Source organism: Ammospiza nelsoni, chromosome 16 (genome assembly GCF_027579445.1).
Source record: "Ammospiza nelsoni isolate bAmmNel1 chromosome 16, bAmmNel1.pri, whole genome shotgun sequence".
Classification (NCBI taxonomy): Eukaryota; Metazoa; Chordata; class Aves; order Passeriformes; family Passerellidae; genus Ammospiza; species Ammospiza nelsoni.
In genome coordinates this window covers 18,733,224-18,757,831 of record NC_080648.1, presented here as the reverse complement: position 1 = coordinate 18,757,831, position 24,608 = coordinate 18,733,224, and the positions used below count along the sequence as shown (strand labels likewise).

At 55.2% G+C, this 24,608-nt stretch overlaps 1 protein-coding gene across 1 annotated transcript in view; it reads right to left on the bottom strand.

The window, feature by feature from the left end:
- The window catches only part of KCTD16 (potassium channel tetramerization domain containing 16), a 53,106-nt gene extending 35,312 nt beyond the window's left edge, over positions 1–17,794 (bottom strand). Inside the window, exons 1-2 of the mRNA XM_059483649.1 lie at positions 17,415–17,794; positions 16,001–17,144 (exon numbers count right to left, since the gene is read on the bottom strand). Of these exons, the coding sequence (XP_059339632.1) occupies positions 16,001–16,829 (829 nt within the window). The 5' untranslated portion in view covers positions 16,830–17,144; positions 17,415–17,794. The remainder of the gene's footprint in view (positions 1–16,000; positions 17,145–17,414) is intronic.
- Positions 17,795–24,608: the final 6,814 nt, after the last annotated feature.

The following is a 24,608-nucleotide window of genomic DNA, read 5'->3' as shown; positions in this document are numbered from 1 at the left end:
CCCCAAAGCCCCTACCTCTCACCCCCAGCCCCTCAGCCCTGCCCTGCTCAGCTGCTCCAAGGGAACCCAAATTAGCTCCAGCACCTCTGGCTATGGCACGGCCTGCTCGGTCAGTGTCATCTTACCCGGGATAATTATGGCAAATGCTCATTATCAGAAATAGGTGGGAGGGTGATTCTGTGTGCTCCAGGGGATCTCCAAAGCGCAGCCCATCAGCCTGGCTGGCCCAGCAAGAGGGGATGTGCCAGCCCTGGGGGAACAAGGCATCTCACAGCTTTGGAGATGTGGTCAGGCATCCCTGAGCCTCCCTGCAGCCCTCAGGCAGCTCCTGCACCCCCCCAAAACCTGCACATCTCAAACAGTGAAGCAGCAAGCCAGGGCCCTGAGCCAGGGGGAGATCAGGGGTCCCTGGGTGCCTCTGTCCCCCCAGTGCTGCATTCCCAGAGCTGCTGCATTTGGAGGGTGGGAACAGAGGCACCAGAGCTCCGTGGGCTTTAGCAGGGAGAGCTGTGATTGCACATTTGCGTGCGGGAGAGAGGATGAGTAATGGCAGCAGGCACGAGGGAGGAATAGCTGAACCTGATTAGCCCACACCTGCCCTGCTGCTCTGCCCTTGCCACGTGTTTGTGGGCTTCGCTGGGACCCTTCCCTGCCAGGCTGGACACGGGAGCTGCACCAAGGACAGGGAACAGACAAGGATTTATCTTTGCTGGCCCGGGCACTCGATCACGGCCAGACCTCAGCAATATGTTCCTTGTTAGGAGTGAGCTGGGCAGACACTTCCTCACTGCTTTAACCCTCGGGAAATGTTGTTTTCCCCAATCTACAGATCTCAAACACCTCCAGCTTGTTCCAACCGCAGGGAGCTCTGGGGCTCTCCTGCTCTCTGTGCTGGGCTCTAAATCAAACACCAGCAGCAGCTGCAGCAGCTCCTGTGCCCAGCTGCACACAGCAATCCTCCTGCAGGAGCAGCTCCGTGTGCCAGGGCACTCCTCACCCTCCCAGGAGGTGCCACCAGCAGGGACGGAGCCCAGCACAGCCCAGGCTGGCACAGGGAGCTCCTGGGCCCTCCCTGAGTGTGTGACACAGCACAGGGGCACCAGGCTGGAAAATGAACACAGGTGCTGTGTGCCAAACACTGGGGCCTTCCCATGAAAATTAGTGCTGCGTGGTGGGTGTAAAATATTCAGGTGGGCATTAATAATTTGTAGCAGTACATGTATTTTCTTTCTACAAAAAATGAAACAAGCTTATAAATTATGACGAAAATACAACCCCGTGTTTCATGACAGGGTTAGATAATCCCAAATTTACTGGCATAAAGGTGGGGTCAGCCTGGGGTTATTCCAGGGAAACCAGGAGCAGAAGGCTGCCCTGCCATCCTCCCCCCAGGTGTGTAAGCCCTGCCTCAGGTGTGGGGTCAGGGCAGGGCTGGGATCAGGGTTAACCCTAACCCTAACCCTGCCTCCCCATGAGCCTGGGCAGGGCTGAGCTGCCCTTGGGCACAGGGACAGTTCTTCCAGAGGAGATTAGGCTGAGCACGTGGGAACCGTAAATAAAATATAGAGAGAGCAGCTTTAGGCAGAAATTGGGCTATTTCAGTCTGGCATTCCATGGAAAAGAGATTCTGAGACTTGTACATGAGCACAGACACAAACGCGCTCAGGGAAAGAAGAAATAACAAGCAGAGCAGTAACAACAATAGTCAGAGAGTAATTTGTTCTTAACCTGCTCAAAATAAAAATAACTGGTGAACAAGTTCGCTCCTTGGACCATCTGCATCTCATAAACATAAGTTAGAATGCTGGCACCATCTGTTCCATTGGAATTTGAATGCCTCACCAATGTGCCAGCTCCCAGCCCTGCAGCAAGGACAGCAGCCCCCTCAGTACCAATCCTGTGCTGGGCCTTCCAGCGGGGATCAGCCCTTCCAGAGGGGGATCAGCCCTTCCAGAGGGGGATCAGCCCTTCCAAAGGAGGGATCAGCCCTTCCAAAGGGGATCAGCCCTTCCAGAGGGATATCAGCCCTTCCAGAGGGATATCAGCCCTTCCAGAGGGGAATCAGCCCTTCCAAAGGAGGGATCAGCCCTTCCAGAGGGGGATCAGCCCTTCCAAAGGAGGGATCAGCCCTTCCAGAGGGGGATCAGCCCTTCCAGAGGGGGATCAGCCCTTCCAGAGGGGGATCAGCCCTTCCAGAGGGGGATCAGCCCTTCCAAAGGAGGGATCAGCCCTTCCAGAGGGGGATCAGCCCTTCCAAAGGAGGGATCAGCCCTTCCAGAGGGGGATCAGCCCTTCCAAAGGAGGGATCAGCCCTTCCAAAGGGGATCAGCCCTTCCAGAGGGATATCAGCCCTTCCAGAGGGATATCAGCCCTTCCAAAGGGGATCAGCCCTTCCAAAGGAGGGATCAGCCCTTCCAAAGGGGATCAGCCCTTCCAGAGGGGGATCAGCCCTTCCAAAGGAGGATCAGCCCTTCCAAAGGGGATCAGCCCTTCCAAAGGGGATCAGCCCTTCCAGAGGGATATCAGCCCTTCCAGAGGGATATCAGCCCTTCCAAAGGGGGATCAGCCCTTCCAAAGGAGGATCAGCCCTTCCAAAGGAGGGATCAGCCCTTCTAGAGGGATATCAGCCCTTCCAAAGGGGATCAGCCCTTCCAGAGGGATATCAGCCCTTCCAGAGGGGAATCAGCCCTTCCAGCGGGGATCAGCCCTTCCAAAGGGGATCAGCCCTTCCAAAGGGGATCAGCCCTTCCAGAGGGATATCAGCCCTTCCAAAGGAGGGATCAGCCCTTCCAGAGGGGATCAGCCCTTCCAAAGGAGGGATCAGCCCTTCCAGAGGGATATCAGCCCTTCCAAAGGAGGGATCAGCCCTTCCAGAGGGGATCAGCCCTTCCAAAGGGGATCAGCCCTTCCAAAGGGGATCAGCTCTTCCAGGAGAGCTCAGCCCTGCAGTGGGGCCCCATCACCACCAAGGAGCAGGTCCAGTCCCCTGGCACTCCCTGTGCCACTCTCACCTCCCTGACTCTGCTTGTGGTGACAAACAGAACTGAGACCCCAGCCTGAGCCAGAGTGCTGCTGAATGAAATCAGGTATAAGTTTGGATTCAATGGCAGAAAATGTCCTGTGAAATGTCTAAAAAAACCTTCTTTGCTAAATGAGCCTAGCAAGATTTATCCCATCTTTTAATTAATCATTACTAGAGAGGTTGTTGAAAGTCTTTGCATATTTTTTATTGGTCCTAGTGGAAAGAAATCCATTTTAAAATGGAAATTAATATAATATCTGCATGGCCTTCTTCAGTGATTTTTTTGGTTAGCAATATTGTAGAGTTACAAACCATACATCATGTCCTGTGCTGCTCAGAATCAATTTCTTCACAGAGGAAAACCAGAAATGTGCTCCCTCACCACTGCAGGATATAAAGTGAATGAAGCTGAGGGAGGGAAGAAAGGCAAAACACAACCAAGCAAGTAAATCTTACAGACGTAGCCCATATCCATTTTTTCCTGATCAATGGAACTCTGTAGGCATGTTCACAAAATTTAATTAAGTTCTGTTCCCCAAGAAATCTATGTGCAATGTTTCCCTGCAATTATTTATTTACTGTCTGCCATGTAGCTTTTAGCTTTCCTCAGGAGAGTGCTGGATTTCTGCTGCATTTCCATCAGCACGGGCTGCTTCCAAAGGCTTTGGGGGAGGGTTTGCTCTTCTCTCGCTGCCCGTGGGTTGAATGTCTTTTTGCAGAGAAAATCTGCAAATGTTTTTAGGCATTCTGAAATTCTACTTCAGCACCACAGAGTCACAGAACCACGGATGGTTTGGGCTGCAAGGGACCTTAAAGCCCAGCCAGTGCCACCCCTGCCATGGGCAGGCACTGGAAGGGCACAGCGGGGTGGCCCCGAAGGTTCCCTGGAATTGTGATGGTGTTTGTACCAAAGCCAAGAGCAGAAGCAGGACAGGCAGTGCCCGGCTGCAGGCCAGGCTGCTGTGCTACAGCCAGGGCTGCTGTGGGGCCAGGGCTCTGCCTGTGCCAGCCAGGATGGGCTGATCTGTCACCCTGCTTTCTTAAGATTTCGTAACCCTTCTGATGTTGACATTCTTGTAGTGAACTCTCTCACACACTTTCTGTAAATAACTCATTGCTTTGCATTCCTTTATAAAAGAGAAGAAAGTTGATGGGCTGTTGGTTTGACCAGTGTCATTGGAGAGGTGGCACTGTCACCCTCCAATCCACTGTCACTCTTGGAAATCTATAAATGTTGGAGTCAGGAAATAAACTTCCCTTTTTCTTCACCTTGAGAATAGCAGTGTGAGCTTGTGTTCTTTTGTGTTCTGTAGTGACACTGATCCCTGCAGGTGTTTCTGGGGGCACAGACTCAGGCCCTGTGCCCCTGTGCCAGGCCTGGGCTGATCCCTGCAGGTGTTGCTGGGGGCACAGACTCCAGGCCCTGTGCCCCTGTGCCAGCCAGGCCTGGGCTGATCCCTGCAGGTTTTGTGGGGGCACAGATTCAGGCCCTGTGCCCCTGTGCCAGGCCTGGGCTGATCCCTGCAGGTGTTGCAGGAGGCACAGACTCAGGCCCTGTGCCCCTGTGCCAGCCAGGCCTGGGCTGATCCCTGCAGGTGTTGCAGGAGGCACAGACTCAGGCCCTGTGCCCCTGTGCCCCTGTGCCAGGCCTGAGCTGACCCCTCCAGGTGTTGCAGGAGGCACAGACTCAGGCCCTGTGCCCCTGTGCCAGGCCTGAGCTGACCCCTCCAGGTGTTGCAGGAGGCGCAGACTCAGGCCCTGTGCCCCTGTGCCCCTGTGCCAGGCCTGGGCTGATCCCTGCAGGTGCTGCTGGGGGCGCAGACTCAGGCCCTGTGCCCCTGCAGTGGATCTGTGGGCCTGGCACAGCAGGCACTCCCTCCCAGGGATGGGAACATCCCCCTCAGGATCAGAGCAGCCCCAGGCAGCCCTGAGCCCCTGCCTTATCTGCAGGAGCCCCAGAGGCTGTGCAGCTCTCAGGGAGAGGTGGGCAGATCTGTCATCCTCCCACACGTGCCACCTGCCTGTTCCAGCCTGCTGGGGACTCGTGGGCTGCTGCTGGAGGGAAGGGAGGCAATTATTGACGGTTTCCAGTGGATCGGCTCCAGTCCTTCGAGCCTCGGCACAGCAAAGATTGTTTGGGCTTCGTAAACCCAGAAAACTCGTGTAAAGTGAGCGCTGATGCTTCCTAGGAATGGAAATAAGATAGAGCAGGGTTTGATCCTCCCCACCGGTGACCTCCACCAGTTCTGGGACCTGGGCTCTCCCCAGCCCTGCAGATGTCACTGAGTTGTGAAAGTTCTTCCCACACACCAAACTTGAACAAAATTTCACTCCCTCTGCACGAAATGGCACCTCTTGACTTCTGCCTTCACCTACAGGACTAAAGCAGCAGATCCTTTAATCAAGTCTTTACCGGTGAAAGCATTTTTATCAGCATCCCTATTTAAATATCCTTTGTTTAGGCAGGGGAAGGCATAGAAGGTTTCTGCCTGCAGCCCCTGCTCTGAGGGAAGGGAATGATTTAATCCTCACATAACACAAGTGCATTGACTTGAGAGAATAGAGGGTTTGTTCTCCTGAATGCTCCCAAATTAATGAAATCAGGAATACCTGGAAACTGCTCTTCTCCCAGCTAGAAAGGAGAGGTTTTGCATGCTGGTAATTGTGGCTCTGCCAGGGAGAGTGGAGCCACCCATGGGCTGCACGTGGGCTGGGTTAAACAGTGCCCAGGGAACTCCTCAGCCCTGGGCACAAAACCTCACCCTCCAGGAGGCTGTGGCTCTAGAGGGGATGGCAGGACTGAGACAAAGGCACCGTGGGCAGGGCTGGCAGGAGGGCTCACACAGAGCACTGGGGCGGCAGCAGGGCCAGGGCAGTGCCCCTCCCTGTGCTGGCACTGCTGGGGCACCCCCAGGGCTGGGGCAGGAGCATGGCCAGAGCTGGGAAGGGGCTGGAGAATCCCTGAGGGAGCTGGGAAGGGGCTCAGCCTGGAGCAGAGGAGGCTCAGGGGGGCCCTTGTGGCTCTGCACAGCTCCTGACAGGAGGGCACAGCCAGGTGGGCATCCAGGATGAGAGGGAACGGCCTCAGGCTGGGCCAGGGCAGGCTCAGGGTGGGCACAGCAGGAATTTCCCCATGGAAAGGGGGCTCAGGGCAGGCTCAGGGTGGGCACAGCAGGAATTTCCCCATGGAAAGGGGGCTCAGGGCAGGCTCAGGGTGGGCACAGCAGGAATTTCCCCATGGAAAGGGGGCTCAGGGCAGGCTCAGGGTGGGCACAGCAGGAATTTCCCCATGGAAAGGGGGCTCAGGGCAGGCTCAGGGTGGGCACAGCAGGAATTTCCCCATGGAAAGGGGGCTCAGGCACTGGAAGTGCCCAGGGAGGTTTGGATCGCCCATCCTGGAGGTGGCACTCGGGGCTCTGGGCTGGGAACAGGATGGGGATCAGGCACAGCTGGGACTCAGTGCTCCGGGAGGGCTTTTCCAGCCTCAGAATTCCAGGATTTGGGACTCTGTGACCGCGTGTCACAGCCAAACTCCTGAGACAGAAGGAGCCCAACTTCCCAGAAGATTTCAGCGACATTTTCCCGACAGTGACCTCTCAAGGAAGCCCAGCTGCTCCTAAGCAAAGCACACTAAATCCATTCCCTGTGTCACAGGGAGAGATTCACCATGGCAGCCTTTCCAGTCAGGCAGCCCCAGGGGAGCACACACTGAGCTGCAGAGAGGCTGGGCCAGCTCTGCACGGGGAGCTGCTGCAGCTCTGCTGGGCTCAGCACAGCTCCTGCCATTAACCCGGGCTCCTCAGAGCTGCTCTTCTGGTGCTAAAAACACCAACAACAAAAGGCACCAACAATGAAACAAATGGCATTGTTTATGCATAAAATTAGGTTACCACTGACCACTGCTGGAGCATTAATTCAGAAAAAGAATTCCCTCGGCAGTTCCACAGGAGGGCAATGGTCATTTATTTTCCTCACAATTAGGCTGCAACACCAAACCAAAGGAAAAAGCACCAGGCAGCCTCTGGAGGCCCAGTTCCCTGCACTGACTGATGGTCAGGAGAGGAAACCGAAGAAAACCAAAGCCAACAGACTTTTAGAACAAGCAGTAACTCCTCAGATTCCTTGCTATTGATTTTGGCACAGTAGAACGAGGGGGTTTGAGACCTTCAGTGTTTCCCCTACATTCACAATGGCACTGTGGGAGAAAACTCTGTTCCAGCTTGAAAGCCCCATCACGGGTCCTGCTGGCAGATTTAGTGTAAGTGGTGGTCAAAAATCCCATTTTTATAGGAGCATCAAAGGGCAGGTTTGTAATAAGCCACGTTCACCTCCCAGCCCTGGGATCAGCTCCTGAGATCCTTCATAGGACCAGAGCTGGACTTGCCACACCAGAAAAGGCTCTGGGCTCAGAGAAATCCAGCGCCATTCCCTTTGCAGGAGCACAAACACTCTCCCAAGCTCTCTGGTGGTGTGGTCTTTCCTCACTCAAGCCTTGCTTGGAGTTTTTTGCTTTGGAAATATTTAAAGTGCAAAATTCAGTCAAAATCAGCATGTTCCACTGGGTTCTATTTCAGCCTGATTTAATTCCACTGTAAAAATACACTGTGATTCAGATGGAAGGAAATTCAATCTGAGGTGCTGAAATGAGTCTCCTCCAAAATATGCAGAGAGGATTTTTCTCTCTAAACCTGACTTTGAGGCCCTGGCCAGGCCTGAGGCCAGGAGGGCAGGGCTGGGTCTGTTCCCAGCTGCAGCCCCTGCCCAGATCCAGGGTGGTGGGAGCATCCCTCAGGCTGCTGCTCCCTCCACACCGCTCTAGGAACTCTCCCCAGAGCCCAGGATCGTTCTCCTCCTCGGGATTTAGGGTTTGGGGATGTTGTGCTCTCTTTCCAGCATCGCAGCAGCAGGATTTCCAGGATGGATTGCAAACCAGGATGGCCACAGCTCCCTCACTTTGTTTCTGCTAGAGGAATTTCTCAGCTGCCCTAACAGCTAATCAATGAGCTTCTGGAAATCATTAATCACGTCGTTAGGAGAGTCAGGGGCAGAGCAGGGAAATCTGTAGCACAAGTGATGTATGAGCAGCTCCTGGATGGGAGGACATGAGTGAGAGTCGATAGAGGGGTCACCAGGGCACCCTCCAATTGACCAATTTACATTTGTGGGCATTTCTACTCAGCTTGGACCAGTTCAGCTACTGAAATGCAAAATAATTCTAACAGCTCAGACTTCTCTCTCTCCTTCAAACACTGTTAGACAGCTGACTTAGCAAGGTGCTTTGGGGAAACTCAGGGAAACAGCCCAGCAGGGCTCTGCTGGCCATTCTCTACTCCATTCACTCAGGCCTGCCAGCAGAGATAAAGCCAAGGGACAATCACTCCAAGGGACTCCAGGAGCCACAGAACCACAGAACCATGGAATGGTGTGGGTTGGAGCCCTGTCACCCCACAGCTGGTTGAAGTCCCTCTGGGCAGGCTCAGTCAGGTCCAGGCTCCTGCAGTGAGCCAGGGAGGGACACACTGCCCCAGCATGAGCTCCTGCACACACCTGAGTGCTCAGGGCAGCCCTGGGTGAAGCCAGGAGTGTTCCAGGTGTTCAGCACCTCCCAAAGCATCCCCACAGCACCCTCCCTCACCGAGCACCTCTGCAGCTTCAGCTCCTCTATCCTTGGGCACTGGGAGCAGCATTAGGAGCCCTGATAATGGCAGCAACGTTTGAGTGTATTCCAGAATTGACTTGAGTGCATCTGAGAGTAGCAGAGGAATTGCTGCCACAGGATTCCTGGCTCTGGCCAGCTCAGGCAGCATTACGCCTCAGTGACAATTGAAGTGTCTCCACCAAGCCTAAAGCACTTTAATCTATTTTCTTCCTTCTTCAAAAAATACAATTTTGAGCAAAGAAGCTCAAAGAAAAAAGGGTTTTTCTTTCTGTGTGCAAAGATGTAATTTTAGATTTTGCTTAGTGTCTGTGTATTTATTGTACGTGAGCCTTGAACTTGAAAAGCCGAAAAAAAAAAAAAAGAGGAGAAACTGAGAAAATATTGTGGTTACAAAATTAAACAAACCCAGGATGGCTGGACAGAAAAAACCCAACCTGCTGCAAGGAAGTGTTTGTGTGTGCGCACAATATGTTGTGGGATTTATTGAACGGCAAACGTCGGGTTTGTGTTTTCCCATTTGCACTGCTCACTCTCTGACTGTGCTTTGCTGAGACCCACAGGCACCTTCAGCGAGCTCTGGGGAGTCACAGCTCAGCGGGGTGATGGGGCTGCAGAGAGGGGCTGGGGGAGCTGTTCTGGGCCTGGCCCGGGTGATGGGGCTGCCCAGCCCAGGAGTGCCATCTCTGGCACAGGGCAGGCATTCCCTGTGCCCACAGCCCTCCCTGGCACAGGGCAGGCACTGCCCATGCCCACAGCTCTCCCTGGCACAGGGCAGGCATTCCCTGGCACCCAGGAGTGCCCTCCCTGGCACAGGACAGGGATTCTCGGTGCCCACAGACATCCCTGGCACAGGGCAGGCATTCCCTGGCACCCAGGAGTGCCCTCCCTGGCACAGGGCAGGCATTCCCTGTGCCCACAGCCCTCCCTGGCACAGGGCAGGCACTGCCCATGCCCACAGCTCTCCCTGGCACAGGGCAGGCACTGCCCATGCCCACAGCTCTCCCTGGCACAGGGCAGGCACTGCCCATGCCCACAGCCCTCCCTGGCACAGGGCAGGCATTCCCTGGCACCCAGGAGTGCCCTCCCTGGCACAGGGCAGGCATTCCCTGTGCCCACAGCCCTCCCTGGCACAGGGCAGGCGCTGCCCATGCCCACAGCTCTCCCTGGCACAGGGCAGGCACTGCCCATGCCCACAGCCCTCCCTGGCACAGGGCAGGCATTCCCCATGCCCACAGCCCTCCCTGGCACAGGGCAGGCACTGCCCATGCCCACAGCCCTCCCTGGCACAGGGCAGGCATTCCCCATGCCCACAGCCCTCCCTGGCACAGGGCAGGCGCTGCCCATGCCCACAGCTCTCCCTGGCACAGGGCTGTTTCCAGCTCAGCAAACCCTGCCCAGCCTCCCAACCCGGCTGGGGACCGGGTGTGCTGCTCCTGGCCCACGGCCAGCCCAAGGCTGCACTTTCAAATACACGGATTTTTCTTTTTCCCCCCTAAATGCCAGCTCTCCTTGGTTAATCTGTTAGTCATTACGGTCTTTTTCTGGATCACAGAGCAGCAGCACTGCCAGTGCCAGGGGAGGCTGTGCCTCCATCCCTCCGCACTGCCCTGTGGCAGCCCTGGTGGCTGGGCACAGTGAGGGTGTGCCCACGGCCATGCCCATGGCCAGGCCCTGGCTCTATGGGGGTGTTTGCAGTGCCCCTGGCACACTGCCCTCCTGGCAGCTCCAGAAGGGAGGGAAAACACAAACTGCAGGCCACTCAACACGTCTGCAGGCAGGGCTGATTTATTGCACCAGCCACAAAGTGCCTTCCTTCCCCCAGTCACGGGACAGAGGGACAGAGGGACACAGGGACACAGGGACAGAGGGACACAGGGACACAGGGACAGAGGGACAGAGGGACTGAGGGACTGAGGGACAGAGGGACTGAGGGACACAGGGACACAGGGACAGAGGGACACAGGGACACAGGGACTGAGGGACAGAGGGACTGAGGGACACAGGGACAGAGGGACAGAGGGACACAGGGACGCAGGGACACAGGGACACAGGGACAAGGCTCCTCCTCGGCAGCAGCCTGCCTGGCTGCTGTGCAGCTGCTGGGACAGGGGGCTGCTGCCATGCCCAGGAGGTGCTTGGAGCAGGGCACAGATGTGGGCAGGACCAGGGCAGTCCGTAGGGGTCACAGCCACGGCTCAGGGGTGACCTGAGTTACCAGTGAGCACTGGGCAGAGCAGGCCAGAGCCAAAGCCATCCTTGCTGCCTCCTCTACATCACTGTCTGTAGATGTCAGAACAAACTCTGAGCCCTAAATCCAACCAGCTCTTTTGTCAAGTTTTGCTTTGCTTACTCACTGAGCAGCAGATTCTTGGCCTAATCTGACAGTCAGATTTGACAAAACTGGTTTCCAATAAATAACAGCATTTCTCATCTGTGGAGTAACTCTAATCAACAACTCTGCAGGTTTTTCGGTCTGCCCTGACAAACTGGGAGAGCAAAAAGCTTGGAGCAAGGTCCTTCAGCCATGAACAGGCTGACAGACCTGGCTGGCTGCAGCCCCACCACCTGCAGGTGATCATCCTGGTGAGAGGGTTTGCTTTGGCAAGAGGAACCAGAGGCATCAATGATGACAATAATTACCTGGAAACAGAAACATCTCCTGTCAGCGGGGAAGAAGCTTGCATTATTCATTGGATTAGACTTCATTTTGCTCACTTTGGGGTCATTTTGATCTTCACTGATTTTAAACCAGACAGAAGCAGCTCCTGGATCATGTGACAGTATTGATTTACAGAGAACTGGGTGATGTTCCTCTCCCACATCTTGCCCGTTTGACAGCACAGCTGTGGGTGTCACTGTGCAAAGGCTGCTCCGTTTTGTGAGTCAAATTTCTGCTACACAATGAATTTATGAGTCAGTGGTAGGCACATCAGGATGGGATCCTTTAGCTCAGCCACACATGCACGGTGACAGGCCCCAGCTGGCTGCAGCAATCCCAAATGGATCCTCTTGTAAAGCAGACACCAGGATTATCCCAGGGAACGGTGCCCAAAGGACAGGCCTTGGGAATATCACCTGACATTTCTCCTTCCTGCTGCCCGTCCCCAGCCAAGAGGATTCATCTCTTTATGCCAGGACACTCTGCAGCCTGCCTCACAAACATGTCTGCCCATCAGCCTCCTGCCAGCCGTGCAGGGCACACCTGGCCAGCTCCTGCCCAGAGCAAGGGGGGCGCAGCATCCCCAGGGTCCTGGAGCGAGCAGAGCCTGCAGGAGCATCCTTCATCCATTCTGGGCTTTCAGAGCACCAGCAGCGCCTCACCTTTCCCTCTGCACATCTGCACTGCCTGGGCTGCTCCCCGTGTGCAGCTGGGAAGGGGCCAGTGCAAGGAACGGCTCCACCAAATGAGACCAACCATCCTGTCAGCCCTTGTCAGAGAGAGAGGGGGACATGGCTCCGGGGTGCTGGGGCAATAGCCATGTGAGATGGGGCTGCCAGGCAGATTTATGCCATGCCATGCCATGCCATGCCATGCCATGCCATGCCATGCCATGCCGTGCCGTGCCATGCCATGCCATGCCATGCCATCCCTAGCATGTCCCTGAGGCCCCAGCTGCCCCACAGGCACACACATCCCGTGTGTCACAGTGCTGCTGGCAGGAGCCTGGCTGTGCCCGCTGTGCCCACGGCTGGCAGTGCCGGGCTCACCCTGCAGGCTGGTTTGGGAAAGCCTCCCTCACGGGGAGCTCTCTCTCTCCTACACCCCCCAAGAGCACGGCATGGCCCGAGGGACAGAGGGCCCTGCAATATTGATGGTGCATTTCTCCCCAGCACACGCTGTACCCGTGTGAGAGCTGCTCAGCTCCCACCCCCTCCGCTCCATCTCAGTCACTTTCAGATGGATTTGAACATGAAAAATGCTCTTTATCTTTGTGCCAACCACAGGCATTTTCCTTCCCAGTGCTATTTGGAGCATACAATGTGTTCGGTGTATCGAAACACCATTCCTCCCTGAATTCTTGCTCCTTTGGAACTAATCATCCATTTCCAGCTGAGAATATTTCCTCCAACAGGCCTTTGACAGGAGTTCCTGAGCAGCCCTGCAAAGACCACCTCTGCCTGTGCCTTCCCAGTGGTGTCAGACACCTCCAGGTTGAGGCCCATTAAGCTGCTCACAGCAGCCTGATGATTAATGCTTACACAGACACAGCTGGCAACATCTAAAGAAGTAATTATGGCTAAGCAGCTGCAGAGGAGATGCCATGCTCCACTGCAAAGCCAGATGTCAATTTTATTGGTCCTCAAAGTTTCAGATGAAAGGGCTTTGGGACGATGGGAATGGAATCATTTCAGGAGATGTGGAGAGGGAGCTCCTTTGCTCCAGGTGGAGCCTACTGTGAGGGGCATCAGCTGCAGAGCCCTGATGTGGGGCCAGGGCAGATCCACAGCCAGAGCTCCGTGGCACCAGCACCAGCACCAGGCAGAACTGAACCGCTTGGACAAGAAAGGGTCATCTGGCACCACAGCCACAGCTTTGGCTTTTACCTGGGAAGGACACTGAAAAATCCACCTCTGAATCTATGGCAGTGTCAAAACCCCACAAAACCGATCAGAGCCAAATCCAAAGCCTGCTGAACTGAATAGGGATCTTTCCAGGAACTTCAATTGGATTGAACTGATGAGAGAAGATTTTGTGACACCTGCTATGGAGTTTCATTCTCCAAAATTTCTATGGTACCTCTCCTCTTGGTCCCTACCCTGGCTGAAGTAATGTGGGAGCAGTGTGCAATCCTCTAAGGTAAAAATTTCAGAAATATGAAAATCAGGAATCTGTTTTGCTAATTCAGGGAAAGCCTATGTTCATCCTCTCCTCAATTAGCAGAGATCATTGTGCCTATAAAGAACTTATATTTTTTCCTTATTTTAAATATAAATGCCAGCACAATTTTTCTAATCCATTCCTTTACCTACATTAATTCTCCTACTAGAACTTGTACAAGACACTGTAATTTCAAGCAGAAGCTTCTTAATAACACAAATCATCTATCCCTGTTGGAATATAAGCGGATCCATGACCTTAGAACTATTTTGCTAAGAAATCCAGCTAGAAAACTAATTTTAAGTAAACCTACAGATGTCAAAAACCCAGATGGCTTTTCAGGATGCTAACTTAAGCTTCATTGCATAAGCAGATTAGGGCTGCCTGTTGAGCCCCACACAAGAGTAGATGGCACAGAATCCATGGAATTACACCCAAACTGTTCACTTCCTGATGCATCTTCCACTGAAAACTTTGTCAGCTCCCCACACCAGGAGCCTGCTCACTGTGAGCACCACACCCAGGGTGGCAGCTCTGCATTCTCCCTCCATCTCTCTATCTATCTGTCCTTCTATTCCTCTGTCCCTCTCTCTATCCCTCTTTCCCTCTATCCCTCTATCCCTGTGTCTTTGTGTCCCTCAATCTCTCTATCCCTGTGCCCCTCTATCCCTCTGTCCCTCTATCCCAAGGCCACTGGCCAAAGCAGCAGCTGGCTACGCTGATGGATGGGGCAGTTGTTCCATCCTTCATCCTCCTCAAATGAAAATGGAGGAGCCTCATGAGCCTCTCAAAGGTTTCGGCACAGCAGATGTGCAATGATTTTGTGGTTCAGCCTCACGGGACCCAGATTAGCCCACTGTTACCATTGGTAACCAGCCGTACCTGGCTATCAGGGGAAGTTAATGAGCCCGTGAGCGCTCCAGCTCAGGGCAGGAGCAGCGTGGCTCGGGGTGGCTGTGGGAAGCAGGGCACACGCTGCTCCTGGAGAGGACACCTGCCTTTCCATGGCGTGTTGTGTAACAGGGCCCAGCCCCTGCCCCTCTCTGCTCCGAGCCCTCATTCCAGAGTGCAGCAGCTGCTCCGAGAGGGCCCTGCTGAAATGCGGCCAGAGGGATGGAATTGTGCTTTCCCTCCCTGCGTGGAAGCGTGTCAGGGCTGCTGACAGATGGCTCGGCTGCCTGTGCCTGATGATTATCAAGCCTCTATTACCTTTGCAAAGTGAATCCCAGTCAAAGGTTTTCTGTAATGAATTTCGCTGTGTTTGCACCCTCGGTTTGTGTCCCACACATCCCGAAGCGTGCGAGGTGCTCGGGCGCTGATTTACAGTGCCAGAGGTGCCGCGTCCTGCGGGCACAGGCACGGTGCTTTCGGCAGTCTGTGCTGCCACCTAGCCAGGCCCGGCCCGCCGAGCTGAGCCCCGCTGCACCTGCACAGCCCGCACGGAAAGGTGTCCCTGGACCTGAGCCCCAATTCACCTGCACAGCCCGCACGGAAACGTGTCCCCGGGTCTGAGCCCCAATTCACCTGCACAGCCCGCACGGAAACGTGTCCCCGGGTCTGAGCCCCAATTCACCTGCACAGCCCGCACGGAAAGGTGTCCCCGGGTCTGAGCCCCAATTCACCTGCACAGCCCGCACGGAAACGTGTCCCCGGGTCTGAGCCCCAATTCACCTGCACAGCCCGCACGGAAAGGTGTCCCCGGGTCTGAGCCCAGCCCTGCACAGCCCGCACGGAAAGGTGTCCCTGGACCTGAGCCCCAATTCACCTGCACAGCCCGCACGGAAAGGTGTCCCCGGACCTGAGCCCCAATTCACCTGCACAGCCCGCACGGAAAGGTGTCCCCGGACCTGAGCCCCGCTGCACCTGCACAGCCCGCACGGAAAGGTGTCCCCGGACCTGAGCCCCAGTTCACCTGCACAGCCCGCACGGAAAGGTGTCCCCGGACCTGAGCCCCAGTTCATCTGCACAGCCCGCACGGAAAGGTGTCCCCGGGTCTGAGCCCAGCCCTGCACAGCCCGCACGGAAAGGTGTCCCTGGACCTGAGCCCCAATTCACCTGCACAGCCCGCACGGAAAGGTGTCCCCGGACCTGAGCCCCAATTCACCTGCACAGCCCGCACGGAAAGGTGTCCCCGGACCTGAGCCCCGCTGCACCTGCACAGCCCGCACGGAAAGGTGTCCCCGGACCTGAGCCCCAGTTCACCTGCACAGCCCGCACGGAAAGGTGTCCCTGGACCTGAGCCCCAATTCACCTGCACAGCCCGCACGGAAAGGTGTCCCCGGACCTGAGCCCCAGTTCATCTGCACAGCCCGCACGGAAAGATGTCCCCGGACCTGAGCCCCGCTGCACCTGCACAGCCCGCACGGAAAGATGTCCCCGGACCTGAGTCCAGCCCGAGCCTGGCGGGCACGGCACGGCGCTCCCCAGCTGCGGAACGCTCCCCCCGCGAACGGCACGGAGCAGCCCGAGCTCTCCTTCTCCCCCTTCGGCCGGTACTTACGGTAGAAGACATATTCGGTGTAGCTGGACCAGACCTTGTCGTCTGTGTACTGGTTGACGAAGGAAGCCGTCACTGAGGAGTTACAGGCCACCATGTGGAATCCACACTCGGACAACATGTCAAAAGCCCTCTCCAGGTGCTTGAACTTGAGATAAAACCTGGAGGTGTACCTTTCTGGAGCCCTGTCCGGGTCTCTGCTTTCATTCAAACTTTCTCCAAAAACCTCTTTGACCAAAGAAATCCTTCCACAAACCAAAATCCTTGGGACCCTCCTGAATTTGGCATCTGCTTGGCTCTCCCTGCCAATGGTGCACGAGCCACGGTAGCCGATGGTGATGAATCCCCACTTGCGGTCGGGCGGCAGCAGTGAGGGGGGGCAGATTCTGGTGTCACTGCCCTGGGACACCTCTTCGTAGTCACTGTGGCAATAATCATCAGGGCTTTGCTTGCTGTCGTCGGGAGTCAGGAGCTTGACCAGGTCCGGGAGCTGGAAGTACTCAGCCTCCCTCCTGAGCCTTCCCTTCTCTGGGAAGTGGTCGGGCAGAACCACTTGCTTGTCCCTGAGATAGTCCAGAATATAGCGGAACAGGAAACCATCTCTGTCGATGAAGAATCTTCCCTTGGAGTCCTTGGCCAGATCGTTGGCCGTGTCTCTCTTTGGGGTGAACATTTTCCAGAGCAGGGAGTGAGGGGTGCCAACCAAGGTGGAGTGGCGAGTGAAGTAAACCTGGCCGCCCACGTTGAGCTCCACCACCTCGGGGAAGGAGGGCAGCCCTGGCCCCTGCTCCCGGGCAGGAAGGTAAGTCCTGCAGTTGCCACTTAGAGCCATTGTAGTTTAAACTGGAAATCAGCAGCACGGAGAAGCAGGACTGTCAATCACATCGGAGGGTAGAATAAAGCTCCCAATATTAAGAAGAAACAAGGGGGAAATGAAAATTGAGAAAATAAAAATAGCCAATAGGACTGTTTAAAAGAAAAATCTGAATTGTCCATGAGTGACAGTGTGGCAGAAGTGGTTTATACACAGAGCCACGGAGGCTGGAGGCTTGAGAGCAATCACCTCATGACATGCAATCACATCATCAGATCTTCCAACAAAGCCATCAAAATCAAGGTCAAGCCAAGCCTATGGTCATTCACAGGTCTGTGAAAACGGGAAGCAAAACAAGGCACAAATTACTCTTTAAGCATCACAGCTGCTGCAACAGAGCAAAGCAGAGCAGTTTGTAGAGCCAAGCTAAATCTGCTAAATAGGTCTCTTTATTTTGGCAAGTTCTACGCTTCTATTTCACAAGTATTCATCAATGGAAGGGCTATATATGACTCCACTGTTTAAAAGAAACTGCAGACTTCATCTTTAAAGAAACATCTAAATTAGACATGCACATGAGGGAACAAGAACAGGGAGTCTTACCTTGGTAACAATTAACGCATAGCTCTTGTAAAGAAAACCAAAATGTCAAGACACTCAGAACACACATACAGGCACACAGGGTCCGGGTAGTGTGAATCCGATCCCAGCAAGGGACAGCAAAGGCAAGAGAAGTGCTCTTAGCAGCATCCACGGAGGTCTCAAGTGTTAAACCGAGTCACAGGGAAGTTAACCGTGGCGGGTGACGAGGAAACCAGTACATACAGCACGGCGGAAGAAAATAAATAAATAAACAAACAAATAAATGAAATAATTCCCGAGCGGATGCGCCGGGCTGGGGGAGCGGGAGGGCAGCGGGGGCCGGCCCCGATGACTTGCAGAAAGCCCGCAGCCCGCGCTAGGCACTGCCGGGCTCCGGCGGCTCCCGCGGCGGCAGCGCGGCCGGCGGCTCCCCCATGGCCCCCGGGACCGCGGGCACCGCCGGGGCCGCCCCGCGCCGGCTCCGCTCCGCCCCGCTGCGCGCTCCGGGCTCCGCTCAGCGCTCAGCGGCGCGGGGCCGCCAGCGCGGAGGGCGATGCCGATTGCATCATCTTAAAGGAGTCGGGCCGGGATGGGCTCCGCGTCCCGCACCGGCACCGGCACCGGGCAGTGCCGCGAGCGGGCAGCGCCGGGCACGGGCACGGGCGCGGGCGCGGGCACGGGCACGGGCGGGCAGCGCGGCGAGCGGGCAGCGCAGGGCGCGGCGCAGGCGGGCACGGCGGGGCGCGCACAGCCCGGGCAGCACCGCGGACAGCGGCAGCACCGCGGACAGCGCCGGTCCCCGCCGGGCCGGGCCGGGCCGGGCCGGGCAGCGCCGCCGCCCGCCGCTCACCGCCCGAGCTGCGGTGCAGTCCCTCCCGCTCCGTCCCCTCGGGCGGCAGCGCCCGTCCCCTGCCCGCCCCCAACGTGCCTGTCCCGGCTCCGCGGGGGCTCCCGGTGCGCGGCCGCGGCTGCCGGCCAGGAGCGGGACTCGCTCCCGCTGCCGCCGCTGCTCATCTCCCGGAGCCGGCGGGGAGGGGACCGGCCGCGGGGCGCGGGAGGAGGAGGAGGGACCGGGGGCGGCTCCGGCGGTGCGGAGGACCCGCTGTACTTGTGGGGCTCTCACGGGGAGAGCCGCGGGCGCGCCCGCACCGCCACCTCGCGTCCGTCCCCGCTGCTCGGCCCGGGCGCTGCGGGCACGGAGAGAGGAGCCGGCATCCCGGCAGCGCTCGAAACACAGCGGAGGAGCTGCGGGCACGGAGAGAGGAGCCGGCATCCCGGCAGCGCTCGAAACACAGCGGAGGAGATGCGGGAGCGGCTCCCCCGAGCACCCCACACTGCCGGGCATCCGCGGGAATGGAGCAGCACGGCCCCCTGACAGCTCACACCACTTCTGGGCAAAAATACTCTTCTGGGAATAATAACACATGAGAAAAGAAAGCCTTTTACTCAAAGGTGGCTAAAAGCTTTAGAGTGAAGTCTCTCTCTGATGGAGTCACCATGCAGGGGTAGATTTTGCTGACTGCACTTAAGTTCACAGATTCACAGAACATTCTGAGTTGGAAGGGTCAAGGATCGTGGAGTCCAGCTCTTAAGTAAATCCACACAGGAATCGAATCCATAACCTTGGTGTATTAGCACCAGCTAAGGCTGCAAATAAGCATGGCCATAATTTAAAAACATGGCCGTAATTTAAAAGAAAATAGCCAAAAGAATAATTTTCAAGGCTAAGACAGAAAATCATTACTTGTGTACCTACAGACTTTTCAAATTAAATCTGAAAGCTGAACAGTTAATCAATTAATTGTTGATTTTTACCTCAATTCATTAATTCTGAAGCAACTGCTGCACTCCTGAACAAAACCTGTCTCTCAGTTCAGGACCCTTATTTTCAAACCAGCAGAATCTGGTGCCACTACAGAGTGTGCTGGTTGTGCCGCAGAAAAGCCCAAGTCCTGTGTCCTGCCCTTGTGGCTCTGCAGAGCAGCTGAAGCAGTGCAGGTCAAGGGCTCCACAACCCCTGCACAGAGGATTTAAAGGTGGCATGTGAGATCATGTTCGCTTAAATGTCTTCATTACTTTTTTAACAGCCTGGTGCAGTCGGTGCAGACAGGATTTAACACCTGTGTGACCAACCAGAGGGATCGACAACTGCCTCTGGGAGTGTCAGTGCTGTCCCTGTTCACAGCAGGGAGAATTGCATAAGCTTTTGCAAACATTTCAGCTGGCCGTGCTAGTTCATATGCTGAAATCTAATTAAAATCCATTTTCATACTGGCAGGGCTTGGGGAATGCATTCCCTGTCCCCAGTAAGAGCTGATGGTGCTCAAACCGGCACGGAAGCGTTTGTGATGTCCCTGTGACAACAAGCCACGGCCCGAGGCTGGGGGTGGAGCTCAGCCCAGCACTGCTGGGGCCGGGACACCACAGCCCGTGGGATGTGCAGGTGCCCAGCGAGCAGGGACAGGAGATACCCACACCTGGGACTCCTGACAAGCTCTAACGAGCACCAGGCACGGAGTCCCTGTGATTAGCCAGGAGAGACAGCTCTAAGCTCAAAGTCTTTTTGAAACATTATCATCAGAATTGCCCTTTGAAAAGAACAAAACCCATAGAATTTTAATCACAACAGCTTTAGAAATGCAACTGCACTTTTCAAATAGTAATGAAAGCAATTCAGCACCTGCTTTTATTTCTTCACATGGGACGTTCCAATCATTTCACTGTAACATAATTTCCTTTGATGAAATGACTTCAGGAGTAAAAGCATCACGTAATGCTCCCCAGCTAAATACAAGCCATGGGCCAAATCCATCAAAATGCAGCTTGACAGAGTGAAACTTTAAAATCTGGGCCAAATACATGGTGACCTAAATGTAAAATATGTGTCAGGACCACACCGAGGAGCAACCACAGTTCTGATGGAAGAGAGAAGCAGTATCCATCAAAGGGAGGAGGATGAAGCACTTCTCACTTCTGACAGATGCCTTCATAACCTTCAGCACAGGCAAGGGAAAATTTAGCCTGAGCTTAAAGTGTATGTTCCAAAAGCCCCAGCATAGCTGTGCTGGAAGCCAATCCATGAATGCTGTGACATCATTCACAGGTCTGAGGTCATTTCTTATGACAAAGTGCTAAATTGGCATTTCAGGAAATCATGGAACAAGTGACTTTATTGAATTTGGTGGGTGTTAGAAATAGGTGTCTGAAAGCAGCAGCAGTGAGGGCTAGAAAGGAAGGGCAGTGTTACCTGGGCTGGAGTAGCACGGTGAGTGTGTGTGTATCACCTCCCATCTCCAGAGGAAACACACAGGCTGGAAATCCCAATCAAGTCGCCCACACATAGTGAGAAACATGGAAGCTGTTTATCAGCAACAACACAAGAGCTTTGAGGTGCCTGGAGAAGGAGCAACTGAAAGAAGCAGAAACTGAAGTAGTAATTCTGAGGAAAAAATACATTCAAATTGGATTTTGAGTAGAAGATTCCACCTAAAAAGCCACTTGAGAACTTTCATCGCTCTGTGTGGTCTTTACACACAATAGTTAAAGTAAAAAAGGAAGAAAGAAGAACAGCACTTCCAGTTCCAGGCTTGCACTTTGATTCAGGAATAACTTCAAGGTGCCACCTAAGGATCCTCAGCCCTGTTCCCTGTAACATTCTGTGCTTCTCAGCAGGCTCGTGTCTGAGCACTGAGCCCAGCAATGTTTCCCAGGGCAGAACTCCATCAAGCCAGCAAGAAGAGGGCAGCTTCTGAGGAGGGTGGCATGGCAGAGGAACAAGGAATGTCTGCACTGGGTCTATCATGAGGGCCAGTGGTTTCCCTGAGAGGCAGAAACCGTGTCTTGCACTGGTGCTCCCAGACAGGACTGCCAATCCAGCCCCAAGCCACGGCAAAGAGCAGAGCCTGGGAGGAGCCAGTCCCAGACTCCTGTGAGTTCCAGCCCCCTAACCCAGACACCTCTCCAGCAGGGCTGCATCCTTCCCATCAGCCAGCTCCAGAGCTCCCTGCAAGGCAAGCCAGGCAAGAACAAGTGCTACCGAGCTAAATCAGAGATTATCCCCTGATCCAGCAGTGTGAATTACACACAGTGAAATTCTCATCTGCTCAAATCCAGCAGTACGTGCGAATGGGAAGCCCTAACAAATCTTTCCCTTTGAAGAAAAAGCATAAAGCAACACTAAATGGCTGAGTGTTCCTGAGAAAGGATCTTCCAGCAAAGAGCGTGAGTGCCATGAAGGCGGGTTTGTTCACAGAGTAAAGCATTACGCAGATTTGCCCTTGATCTTTTATTCATAACTCAAGTGCATAATGTATTTCCATCCCAAACAAGCAAAGGGGAAGAGCAGCTCTCCCAGCTGCTCAGGATGCGAGCACAGGCTGGGAGCAGGGCTCAAATGGAGACACGACATCGCTTTCTGCCACGGTGTATCACACAGAGAGGGATCACAGCAACTCTTTACTCCTTCTGGCGAGAACCAGACCCACAGCACACGCACAGCACAAGGGCTGAGCCTTCCAAAAGCTGACAGTATGAGGGAATCATGTTCCAGTGATCTCCATATCAATCACTGCACATCGGGGAACATTCTGGAGAATAATTGATATATGTGTGCTGACAACTCCTCTGGAATTCCATGGCCACTGTTCAACAAAGCAATCTGCTACACAAACAGCCCTGACCCTGCAAGAGAATCAGCACATACAGGCAGGCAGAGACCTCATGGACACATCAGCAACCGAGGACTAAAATCAAACAAAAATCGCTGTTTTCAGTCTCCCATCTGCAAAGTGCTTCCTTCCTCCTTTTCAAGTTCTGCCATAAGAAGGCCTATTTCAGCAGACATCTTCCTCCTCTCCCTTTCCCCATCCTCCCATTCCTCCAGAGTTCTTTGAATAATACTTTTATTCTCAGTCTGATTCAAATTATTCTGTTATTAACAGTGGTGTAATTAAAGTGTGTTTTTTAACATCACAGCTAAAACAACGCTTTGGTAACATTATCATGACACCAGCACTGTGTAACCCGTGTACTAACCGAGTACTTTTAGGAGTACTTTTACTCTTTCCAGGTTGGAGCCATTTCAAGGTCTCCTGCAAATCCAAATTCCCTGTCCAGGTGGATTTTGAGGCCAGGTGGGGCCTGGAGCAATCTGGGCTATGGATAGGATGACTTTTAAGGTCATTTCCACCCCAAAGCAGTGTGGGATTCTGGCATTGCATGGTAGCCCCCGGTGCAGCTGGAGCTGGTGCCTGGGCAAAGGGATGGTGCCTGGTGTTTGGTGTTTGGAGTTTGGTGTTTGGTGCCTCCCCAGGCTGCAGTTCCAGGCAGTCCGTGGGCTGCCCTTCCCAAAGCATCGGGACGGAGCAGCTGTGCAGCTGCAGTGCCTGCCCTTCCCACACCATCAGAAAGGAGCAGCTGTGCAGCTGCAGTGCCTGCCCTTCCCACACCATCAGAAAGGAGCAGCTGTGCAGCTGCAGTGCCTGCCCTCCCCACACCATCGGGACGGAGCAGCTGTGCAGCTGCAGTGCCTGCCCTCCCCTTGACCCCACGGGCTGTGTCAGAGCAACCCCTGCCCCGGAGGGCTGGGAGTCCATCCTGTGTGTCCCTTCAGCAGTGCTGAGATGCCTGGTGCAGGGAGCGCTCATCAATGAAAGCTCGACCTAAGCTGTCAGGAAATTCTAACAATCTAAGCAAACCCAAACAGGTTTCTCGGCAGAGAGCGTTTCCCCAGCAGGTCCCAATTGCACAGCCCAGCGCCTGGGGTTTGTGTCTCATTTGCCTGCCCAGTGAGCTGCAGCGAGGCACACAGCTCAGCCCAGGGGCGCTAAGCCGCAGCCATCAGGTGCAGCCCGCACACTGTGCAGCTCTCGCATGAACGCTGGCATCGTCTCAGCCTCCAAACACTCATTCTCCTAAAGCGGAAATTTGCATGAAGCAGCTTACGGCACAGTTACTGATCTGTTTTCCGTGGCTGCAATTCTCCTCTGTACTCCATTCAGCTCTACAAAGTGATATATTTCCTGGGAGCCTGTTCTCGCCAGTGCCATGGACTCTGCACCGTCAGATCTGCTTTGCAGGTGAGGCTTGGAACAGGGCTGTGATTTAAATACAGCCACTTCACCGGCAGAATTGTACATACACAAGTTTGTAACAAAATGACTGTAACTGTGTCCTGAGCCAAAATGAATTTAAAAAACCAAAGGAAAAACCTACACATACTTAAACCAGGAACATTGCCTGCATAATGTCGTGTGCCCACGGCTGGTGCTCGGCTCCAGGAGGCTTCCAGAGCTCAGAGCACATCATGCATGGGATGGAAATGGTTCTGGTGCAGTTCTGAGCCTCACCAGCGAGGTGTGAAACAGGGATAAAGCAGCAGCCCTGACTGAGCTCATTGGGAAGTTTCAGCTGCATTTCCCCAGCCAGGGTTTTCTGACTGCCGCCTCAAAGCCCACCTAAGCCACAAAGCTGGGCTGCTCCTCCCTGTGCTCAGCTCCAGGACATGAGAGAGTTAATAAAAATAAATTCTAGTTAACAGGTTTCTAAAGGCTGCTGAAATCCTTTTCCCCAGCCCTGTTTATAAGCAGTGAGTGACCCTAAAAGGAGCTTCTCCACATGAGAGCGTGTTCACAGTGCCAGGCATGTCAGCTCCCTCAGTGGCCCCGCATTCCCAGGTCCGCCAGCTCATTTGGGAGGGATGGGCCAACAGCCGGGCTGTGATACAGGAAGACTCACAGCTCTAGCAAAACTATTTTCGTGTGGCACAGGAAAATATTTCTTGTGGATTTATGAAAGGGAGTGAAGCCGCTGCACCGGAGCCACACCGACCCCGTGTGGCTGAGCCTGGGCTCCAGGGAGCGCCGGGCTGAGGGAAGGCGGGGCTGAGGGAGGGCCGGGACCAAGCCGGGCTGAGGCGGGGCCGGGCCGGGCCGGGCTGGGCCGGGCTGGGCTGGGCTGGGATGAGGCGGGGCCGGGGCGGGGCCGAGGCGGGGCCGGGGCGGGGCCGGGGCCGGGGCCGGGGCCGGGGCGGGGCCGGGGCCGGGGCCGGGGCCGAGGCGGGGCCGGGGCCGGGGCGGGGCCGGGGCCGGGGCGGGGCCGGGGCCGAGGCGGGGCCGGGGCCGGGGCCGGGGCCGGGGGCGGGGCCGGGGCCGGGGCCGAGGCGGGGCCGAGGCGGGGCCGGGCCGGGGCTGTCCCGTCCCGCGCGTGCGCGGAGCG